The 11,185-nt window shown below is 40.7% G+C and overlaps 1 protein-coding gene across 1 annotated transcript in view; it reads right to left on the reverse strand.

Moving 5' to 3' along the window:
* Positions 1–1,376: 1,376 nt before the first annotated feature.
* LOC119598032 (putative uncharacterized protein DDB_G0286901) overlaps positions 1,377–11,185 on the reverse strand; it is a 29,981-nt gene continuing 20,172 nt past the window's right edge. The window contains exons 5-6 of the mRNA XM_037947674.1: positions 1,874–2,104; positions 1,377–1,447 (exon numbers count right to left, since the gene is read on the reverse strand). Of these exons, the coding sequence (XP_037803602.1) occupies positions 1,377–1,447; positions 1,874–2,104 (302 nt within the window). The remainder of the gene's footprint in view (positions 1,448–1,873; positions 2,105–11,185) is intronic.

Below are 11,185 nucleotides of genomic sequence, written 5' to 3' on the forward strand. Positions count from 1 at the left end.
AGTTTTTCTGTAGTTAATATATTATTTATGTGAAATAAAATTATACTATTTTTTTTTTTCTTTCTTTTTAAGGACTGATCATCAAAGAAAATGGTCAAGTGTATTCAGAACAGAATTTTCTGTGATGTGTAGACATATATGTGTGTGTGGCTACTTCAAAATATATATCTAATCAAATTATTAACTGCGTTATTGTTTTTTAATCTATGTAGCAATTGTTTAAGTACTGGAAAATGATTTTTGCACAGTTTATTTTTGAACTTTTACATAGTATCTGTCAAACTATCATAAATAATAGGATCAGTGTGTTGTTTATGTATGTTTATCTAGGGAAATTATATGCTATAACGAAGAGATATTCTGTTCATTTATACTTTTTCCTCTAAATTACTAGTTATTTGCGCGAAATGGACATCAGTGAAACCATTATCGTTTCAGCATTCTCTTTTTTTATTTTTATATTTCAGTTGAATGCCCTCTACTTTCCTCAGATGTTAGCTACTAAAATTAAAATTGACTATAAGCGAGGAAAATACCTAGTATATAAAATTAAGCACATAGACACAGAGAAACTGTAAGCTTGTGTGGACAATGCTGTTTAGATTAATATTATGGCTGACTGGTGTCTATGGTGAGTTAACTTGTTTCCCAATAATGCTATAACTGTATATGGATGCCGTTTTTATGTTCCTTTCTATTCAGAATGTGATTTTTCCGTTGTTATTGCGGGATAATATTAACCACTCGAGAGTCATCACTCTAAATGAGACAGACTATAGTTGAGTACCCACAACATTGCCCTTCGTATTACCTCACACACTACCAAATATAAAAACCAAAGAACAACAATCCAGCACATATTATAAGGTTCGATTCGACAGGAAATTTGATATAAGAAAATGTTTCTGTTGCCAAAACCCTCTCTTTGGAAATGATACGACCACAAGTTGACCATGGAAGTACCTTGTGTTATTATGGATTAAAATGAGCTCTTATATCTAATTTTTTTTCCATATAAATGTGTATGTGTGTATATGTATATATATATATATATATATATATACATGTGTCTTTATATATATACACATGCATGTGTGTGTATATATATTATATATATTTATATGCATGTGTGTGTATATATATATATATATGATATATGTGTTCATACATATATAGGTGTATCTGTGTCTGTGCGTTTGTGTGAATCTACATACTTCTTACATTTGAAGTGTCGAGGTCCGTTTTCTCTCTCTCTCTCTCTTTCTAGTAAATTTGATGTAACAACAAACAAATTATTGCAAATTCATAAAATTTATTTTTAAAATATACATATTCTGTATTATACGATAAACATACAAGCCATTACATATAAAAGTTTATGGCACACGTGTACAAATTTGATATACCTTTCTAAGTAAAACATTCTCATACAAAAACTTGAATGATACTGAACAATTCAAACACTATCCGGCTGATTTCAACAGAATAAATGTTCATATATGTTTAAACAAACAAAAAAATGTTTCACTTTTTATGGCCTATCATCCTGCAAATGGCTACCGTTCCCACCACTGAGGTATCAAATACGTTAGATAATTTTTCTCTCTAAAGTACTCGTTTTCTTTGTTACATCCCCCCCCCCCCCAAAAAAAAAAAAAAATCAGAAAGCGAGAGAAAGAAAGGAAATAGGGTTCGTCGTTTAGAAGCTCGGCGTGTGATAGAGACCATTAATGCCATTGCCATTTGTCGCTCCACCATTACCATTCCCGTTACCATTAGGGGCACCATAATAATATCCATTACCATTCCCATTACCACTGCCGTTTCCATTACCGTTTCCGTTGGTAGCACCATTACCATTGCCATTCTATACCTCCGTTACCATTAACAATACCATTTCCATTTCCATTGCCATTGGTATAACCATTACTGTTGGTATATCCGTTACCGTTAGTGTATCCATTTCCGTTTTCCTTGCCATTGATAACTCCATTCCCGTTGCCATTAGTGTAGCCATTTCCGTTACCGTTGGTGTATCCATTTCCGTTACCATTGCCATTGATAACTCCATTCCCGTTGCCGTTGGTGTATCCATTTCCGTTACCTATGAGCCATTCGTTAACATTGTGCCATTCCGTTACCGTTGGTGTATCCATTTCCGTTACCGTTGGTGTATCCATTTCCGTTACCGTTAGTGTAACCATTTCCGTTACCATTACCATTTAGAACTCCATTCCCGATTGCCGTTGGTGTATCCGTTTTCCGTTACCATTATTAACTCCATTCCCCAATTGCCATTGTTGTAGCCATTTCCGTACCTTTGATACAACCATTTCCATTACCATTGGTATATTCATTGGCCGTCGTGTATCCATTTCCATGCACCTTGCCAATCTCAGCATTCAAATTGTAAAACTGTTCAGGCTTGTAACAGTTCAAAGTTGTACCACCAATCGCACACGAAGTATTGCTGATTAACACTGTGGCCGTTGGGACAAAGGAACGAATCGATTCTGGCCATCCTGCCTGACAGATATGAACGCACTAAATGGCATCAATAGTAAACTGCTGATTATTCTTAAAGAAATTAAAGATCTCGATTTATGTTCGGTAACTCCCAATCAAGTTCATACATGGATTAACAGGTATTTGTGTTGTGTGTGTGTGCTTTTTGTCATTTCTAAGTCAATATATCAGTACAAGACTGTTGAAGACCACCTTACTCTATTTACTTGCTTTTACATCGGTTGACACTCACCTTCAGCCAGCTTCGGGATCAGTCTCTTATGCGTAATATCCATGAAGTTGCCGTTGCAGGAGAACCACGTTGGTGGGGACGAAGGCCAGAATGGGTAGTCCACACCTGGGACGCCTCCCACCGCCAATGCACAGCTAGAGCTCTGAGGATCCACAAATGCCATTGGCGACACGGTCCCTCCGTTTCCGTGGTGATAGCCTCCGTTTATTACCGTTTTCCCATTCAGCATACACTCCATTACCATTTACAAACCGTTTTCATCAACATATGCTCCTTTGCCATTTACAACCATTTCCATCCACTATACACGAATTTCATTTCGCACTGGCACCATACCATTTTCCGTAAGCATCATTTCCAGTCACCCATTACCATTTGTATATCTGCCATGGGCCATTTTCCATTTCTGAAGCTCCATTCCACACCATTTCAACCATTCCATTAACATAAGCCCCATTTCCATTTTACAGAACCAATTTCCATTAGCAACATACTGTCCCATTTTCCATTTACAGCAATTTCCATTAATATATGCCCCATTTCCATTTACACCATTTCCATCACATATACACCATTTCTATTTCATTGACGCCATTACCTTATCCATTATCGTTTCTATATACTCCATTCCATTTGTATCCCGTTACCATTTTCCATGAAGAGGTGGCAAGTATTGCTTCTGCCGAGAATATTCCAGAGAGCTGCAAGATAGAACATAATGATAATTAATATATATAATATAATAATAATAATAATAATAATCATAATAATGATATCAAATTTTTTATATGAAAATGCTTCATGATATCTACGCATATATCTCGCCATATAGGAAAAGTGATTGCATCATATATTAGCGCACATTCACACACACGCGCGCACTGCATGACACACACACACCACACACACCCACACACAGACACACACACACACACACACACATATATATATATATATATATATATATTATATATATATATATATATATGTGTGGTGTGTGTGTGGTGTGTGGTGTGTGTGTGTGTGTGGTATTATATTTTATTATATTTATATATATGTATATATGACACATCAGCGTTCTCCTTACTTAGTAATATGAAAGTGGGTTTAATAGAAAATCATTTTCAGATTTCTTTCCAGAAAATCTTTACGATAACAGGTATAGATGCAGCGAGAAGAAAGAGTCGAGATGTGGAGAGCGTGCACTGACGACTGTGCTTCGAGCCCGCCTTATCTAGCTGCTCGTCGCTTTCTTCTACACGCTCAGGTCAGGTACTTTACGTATAACTTATCAAGCAATTTATTGCGACTATATTCTCAAAAAAAAAAAAATAACAAAAAAAAAAACTAGTTAGAGTTACCGAATAAAACGTATAATCAACTGAAATTTATACACACAAATCTATAGCATATACACACCTGTATGTATGTATAAAATGTGTGTGAGTGTATGTGTGTGTGTGTACAAATATATGTATATATTACACCAAAAAATAATTAGAACCCCCCCCCCATAAAAAAAAGTTAAATTTCATCACAGAAAATTAACCTGTTTATGTCTGTGTATATTAAATTGTTCAAGTGTTACTATTCACACATTCCTATATATATATATCTGTGTGTGTGTGTGAAAATAAACATGTTTGTGTACAAGCATTTTTTATCACATTTATAAATAAATAAGAAAAAAATACACATATTTGTGTATGTATTGTTGAAATGGTGGGTGCTTCACGCGCTGGTGATGTGAGCGATGGTGGTGGTGCCTAGATAGTGTTAAGTGCTTGCATGCCTTCTCCGCCTTGCAGCTTCAACCCCTTCTAGCCCAGTGGAAAAAGGGAGCATCTTCTGCATAGTCTCCACCCCCTGCCAGGTCACAGCCTCTCCATCATCACGACTTCTCTGCAGTGTCCCCTCTGGCCACTCCATGGTAACTGGGTACCTTTCGGTTCCCAGGCTAAAGCTGTGGGATCTCGGAGCAGCAGAGCCCCAGAGGTACGGAGTATGGCCCACCGGCATGTGGACCGCTCTGGCGTCGTACCAACCTCCTGCCCCTAGCCACCCTGGGTAAGGGGCGGCTCGGGGGAGGTGGTCCCTTGCCAGTCCTCCTCCGCCCCCGAATTACTCCTCTGGCAACGTCCTGTATAAATGGAAATGCTGTGGGGAAGGGGTGTTGTTCCCTCCCACCCAGCAAGTCATTGCGGGCTGGCGGGTCCCGTGGAGGGCATAATGTCGTGGTGCAGGATTGGAACGATTTACCTCGTCCCGCCGCCCCCGAGGCGCCAACCCACCATGAAGCTGTGGGGGAACAAGCCCTCGGAACCCCACAGGTGGAATGGCGTTCCCACATCCTGCCGACCCCCCTTTATTTGGGGCTGTGTTGGCGGGGGGGCAAGGGGCTCACCCAGATGACCCCCGAGGCTTAATCTCAGGCTGTTTTCCCGAGTAGGCGTTTGGAACCCCGGGCCCTTGGGGCAGGATAGCGGTTACCTCGCTACGGGGGAAATTTTGAACGACTGGAGTTGGGGTGGCTGCCTTTTCAGGGGTAAAAAACCTGGTAGCGGCACGATCAGGGGGGTGGTTACCCTACACTGGTCGGGCCGCCTGGTCACCCCCCCGGGTTACCCATATCCTTTCCCATCGATTTTCACCCGCGGTAGTCGGGGTGACCCCCGGTTGTTCGTATAGGCATTGGACGAAGCTGCTTTGGCTTTTTTGTTCTATTGCTGTATACCTCCTCCGTGTTTTAAAAAACCCCTGTGAAAAGGCGTTCTACCCCCAACTCGCCTGGGGCAGACGTTTGCCCCGGCGAAAATTCGCTTTGTTCTGGGCGACTTAAGCGGTTCTGGCGGCCGGCGGGCTACGAGATGTCTGTCGGCCCCCATGGCTCGGGAGTGATCCCAGCACGAAAATAGCCCCCTTCCCCGGGGATTGCTTGGTCCCAAAAATGAAATCCTCGCTCCTGGTCCACGCCCAAACCCGCATCGCGGAATTTGGGTACCTACCGTAAGGGCCCAAGGGACGCCACATTTTTCAGCACGCGGGGAGGATCCTCCAAATGCAGGGTTTACCGGAGTGGATTCTGGGACCGCCATGGCTGCTTTGGCACCCTCGGGTCCTTCAAAACTCCCCGCCCCCCCTGGCCCCCTAAGGTTTTCCTTGGACGAAAAGGGAGGAGGAGTTGCCCGTGGGTTTCGCCACGGCTTTTGACCGTTCACAGAAACCGAAACCCGACGACCCATTGCTCGTGGAGTCATTCAAGAGCGAAAACCTTAAACGCTCGGGAGTCCTTTGGCGTACCCCCAAGGAAAAGACGAATCCCTCCCCCTGGGACAAAGGCCACTGAAGCGTGCCCAAAGGCCCGGGCTGAAGGGGTAAGTCTTGTGTCTTTTCCAGGGTGCGGGGCTCAGACAGCTGAAAAGGGGACGGGAACTCCACAGGAATCTTTGAGGGGGTTCGAGGCCCATTTTTTGGGTAAATGACTTTCGCCTGCCTAAAAAGCCGAAAAACTGAACCCTAAGCCCTCCTCCAGATGACTGCGTCCGATCACGATGGAGATCATCTCGATCATGTTGGGGTTCGTGAATTTGGGGGCTGATTTTTTGAACTTTTTGTCCCCAGGTGGACCCTCCAACGTTAGCTTGGATGCGCGATGTCGAGTGCCTGTGCGGCCCCACCCTCACGAAAAACCTCTACCCAAACGGGGTTACTGGCATTCAACTGAAGAGGGGAAAAGCTGGGCATTGTGATTCCCTGCGAACTGCAAAAGGCTGGGGGTAAAAACCGAGCTCGGGCCTCACACACGACCCCCTTTGGCGTCGGGTACCTTCCCCCTCCTGCGGGGGCGGGGTCACCCTCTCTAAAGGGGGAAAAGGGATCGATGGCTGTAAAACTACTTGGCATTCCCTGCTCAGCATACCAGAAAGGTTCTCGCCACTTTCTTCTGAAACGGACCCCAACCACCACTGAGCCCAGAGCCCCGGAGCAGTCTGGTTTACTCCTGGCAAGGCCACAATAACTGTATATTCGGGTTTGTGGAACCCGTCTGATTTTGGTCGGGGTTCTCCAGCCTCATCCCCTCAAAAAGGGTTTGCTCGGGCGGGGGAATTTCGCTATGGGATCCGGGGCTCGGGGGAATTTCCCGACACGATTTTTGGCTGATAGCAAGCTCTTACGGGTATAAAAAGTGCCTGTAAAGGGGTGGGGGTATATCAAACTTCTTCCTTAAATTCAGGGTGGCAAGGTGTGCCTTGCACCCCACTTTTAAACATTGTAGGGATGGAAATTTGGAGAACTACTAGCCAAAGTCGTGCGAGAAACACTAGGCAAAATTAAGGTCTCGGCCTTGACTTTGCCGGATTTTGCCTCCTATCTGAGTCCCTTGGGGTCCTTTTGGGGGGCTCTTTATGCTTTAGCAATGTGCGAAGCCCCACCCAGAGGTCTCCCGGCCCAAAACCAAGATTCGGACTTTGGGGGGCCCGTTTGGGGGGCCCCTTCCGATCCATCTTTCAGCGGGACTTGAAGCAGAAGGGGTTTAATACCTTGGTACGGCCATTCTCTGGGTTTTTCAGACGAAGTCAGTAGAGGATTTGGGCTGGGAACAGGGGCCATGACCCAACAAAAGCGTTTTGGGGATGTCGGGACCTATGCAGAAGGACCAGCTGCGTTCTTTAGGCCCTTTATACTTCCATTTTTCTCTAGGAAGCGAAAAAAGGCGCTGTCCAGTCCTTGGAGTCTCCCTTGAGGGCCCTTTTTAAAAGTCCCTTCGGGATCTGGGGTCAGTTGCAGGCCCGTGTCCAACCGGGTTTCACCCTGAGACGGATGGGACCTTTCTTGCATAATCCGGGGCGCCAAATCAGGGGATTGGCCCCTAGCTCGCCCCTATGGGGCCCCTGCCCCTCAGGTTGTCCTTGGGGAACACCCCCGGGGGGGGAGACCTGTGGGACGTCCTAGGGACATGGTTGGCACTCGACGAGACCCGTCGCGAAGAATTAAAAAGGCCGGTGCCTGCCTAAGACTCGCCCCGAGGATCCTCGTGGTGGAAGCGAAGGTGGATGCGCCATACGCCCCCCGTCGGCGTTACCCCTTGTGATGATGTGAATGTTATATTGTAATATTTTACAAATTTTTTTACATTTATTTTTATAAAAATAAAAAATAGAGATTGTGTGGGGTAACTTTTTGGGGAGTGATTTTTTTTGTGCATACAAAAATATATTGTTTTTTTTTTCCCGGTTGTGGTTTTAAAAATTAAAATTTTAATGTATACAGTACACCACAGGCATATTATATACTATACCCTGTAATACCTATATAAAAATGCACTATAATACATTTTTAAAAGGGGGATTAAAAATTTGATAAGAATATATTTGTTAAAACCCTACACATGGGTTGTTAAAACCCCATACACATGTACAATGTATGAAATGTAAAAATAATAAATATATTCGGGATATATCAACACATCTTTTTAGTGTATTATGTGTAAATGCACAGACATACAATTCAATATTTGTGTGTGTAAAGTCCTGTATGTGCCTGTGAAAATATATATACACGCATTATGTTATCTTATAAATAAAGTATATATACACATCATAAATATATATGTATAAATGATGATAGTATATACCAAAGATGTGTTATAATATCCATTTCATAAATAAAACTCACGCCTGTTAATTTCTTCCCCATTTAAACCCTTTAGATTCAAAAGGTGTTAAAAATTGGTCACTGGCTAGCTGACGCGAGGAAAACAACGGTGGATGATTTAAAGTATATGGGAGTCGAAAATGTTGAAGCAAATCCCCGAACAAAATACTTATACGCTAAAATCTTCATTTTCGTGCGCTTACTTTTGCCCTAAGTTGAATTTTTCCGAAGAGTAACCAGGAAAAGGGGTACCAAATAACGTGAGCAGAGAGTGGGGGCGAAAAACCCGTTTGTAGAGAAAAAAAAATGAAGATTATACTTTTAAACAACGACTTTCCAATATGTTTTTTTTCATCAAATTTTACGTCTTTGGTTTTTTTATTTTTTGGCATTGTTCATATTCTGGGAAAACAATTCTGCCGGGGGAACCGCACTTTTTTAAACTTTAGCTACTGTTGTATCGGGTGTAGCAAAAAATGTATACATGAGTATTGTTTTATTCTTTGCGCAATATTTTATATCCTGGAAAGCGAATTTTTGCCCAGGTAATATCTTGCACTTTCATCTAGTCTATCAATCAATCTACACACAAATATTTATGTTTATGTCTGTATATTTTTGGAATTTGTATTAATAACGAAAAAAAAGTCTGTTCATTAATTCTTTTTCCTCAAAACTACTAGTAATTTAAGTGAAATAGACATCAATAATCATAATTTATGAACAAAAATTTATATGCATTTTTGTGTGATGTTAAAAGAAAAAGAAAAAGAAAAAAAAAAAAAAAAAAAAAAAAACATGTCCACTGCAACTCTATCACTGCCAATGAGACTGGAGCCGCGAAGTATTGCTGATTAAACACTGTGCCGTTGGGACAAAGGAACGAGTCGATTCTGCTTCCTGCCTGACAGATATGGAACACCTAAAATGCATATGTTAATTAATCGTAAACAAAATAAATCTTAATTTGTTTACTAATATGTTCAGTAACTCAGCAATGATGTTTAACTACATTTGATATATGTGTGTGTGTGAGTGTGTATGTGTGTTTAAATGGTTATTAAATATGAATTGGAGTCCAATTAATTCCTTTCCATATATCTGTACATGGCTCTGTTCAAGCCACCTTACTCTCTTAGTACTTCTTACGTGTATTTGCAAACACTACTGGAAAAAATTGAAATATATTAGTTCTTAGTTAACCTCAGTTGATAATAGTGATTCCTAAACTAGAAAATCGTATTGCAATTATTCTTGCCCCGCCCCCCATTCTTAGCTATATTTTACTCTAAAATAAAATAAGATTAGCTTTACTTTTAGAGAAGTCTTGCCCCACACCTGGCAACCAGCCTCGGAGAAGTATCAGCGTAATATCCAGGATGTAGGCCGCTGCAGGAGAACCCGGTGGAGGGGACGAAGGCCAGGATGGGGTAGTCCACACCTGGGACGCCTCCACCGCCAATGGCATCAGCTAGAGCTCTGAAGGGATCCACAATGCCATTGGTGTACACGGTCACTCCATTTCCGTTGTGATATCCTCCGTTTACACCGTTTCCATTGACATACACCCCATTACCATTTACACCAGTTCCATCAACGTATACCCTATTACCACTTACACCATTTCCATTGGCACCATTTCCATTTCCATAAGCGCCATTTCCATTCACACCATTACCAGTGGTATATCCGCCATTTCCATTTCCATTCACATCATTACCATTGGTATATCCGCCATTTCTGAATGCTCCATTCACACTATTTACACCACTTCCATTAATCAACATATGTCCCATTACCATTCACACCATTTCCATTTCCACTGACGCCATTACCATTTCCATTGTCGTTTCTAAGTACTCCATTTCCATTTGTATTCCCATAGCCGTTACCATTTCTATTGAAAGATGGCAAGTAATTTGCTTCTGCCAGACATTTTCTAATAAAAGTTGCAAAATAGATGATAAGGATTAGATACGCGTATGTGCACACATTATTTCTTCTACGCACTCAGGTCAAGGTAATTACGTATTGACTGATCAAGCAATTCCTGTAACGTGGTATATTTTCGAAGAACTAATTGTATTTTAACGAATAAAACGTATAATCTACTGAAATTTATACACAGAAAACTAAGGAATTTACAAGTATGTATATCAATGTATGTATTTGTGTACTTATATATATATATATATACACAAGCCATTTTGTTTCATACATATTAATATACATAAACACAACCACAAACAGATTCATTCACACATATATATACATATGTGTGTGCATATGGATAACTTTATATGTGACTGATTTGTGTGTGCGTACATACATATATTTTTGTGTGGTTTTGTGTGTATATATATTTACATATATATGTATGTATACTAGATATGTATATATGGATATATACATAGATATTTCAATATATATGTATACATATATTACTATATAATTATATATATTACTATATAAGTATATATGTATACACACATATACATGGGTGTATAGATACCACGTATGTGCATATATAGAGAGTGTGTGTGTAAAGATATACGTTATAATGCACACACATCTCATTCTTTGTATAGATATGTATATCTATAGATATACATACACATACACATGTGTGTATGTTGACCATGGAACTACCTTGTCTTATTATGGACTAAAATGAGCTCTTATATCTAAATTTTCTTTCTATATAAATGTGTATATATATATATAAATATATATATATATATATATATATATATATATTATATATATATATAT

Source organism: Penaeus monodon, chromosome 40, assembly GCF_015228065.2.
Source record: "Penaeus monodon isolate SGIC_2016 chromosome 40, NSTDA_Pmon_1, whole genome shotgun sequence".
NCBI classification, from domain to species: domain Eukaryota; kingdom Metazoa; phylum Arthropoda; class Malacostraca; order Decapoda; family Penaeidae; genus Penaeus; species Penaeus monodon.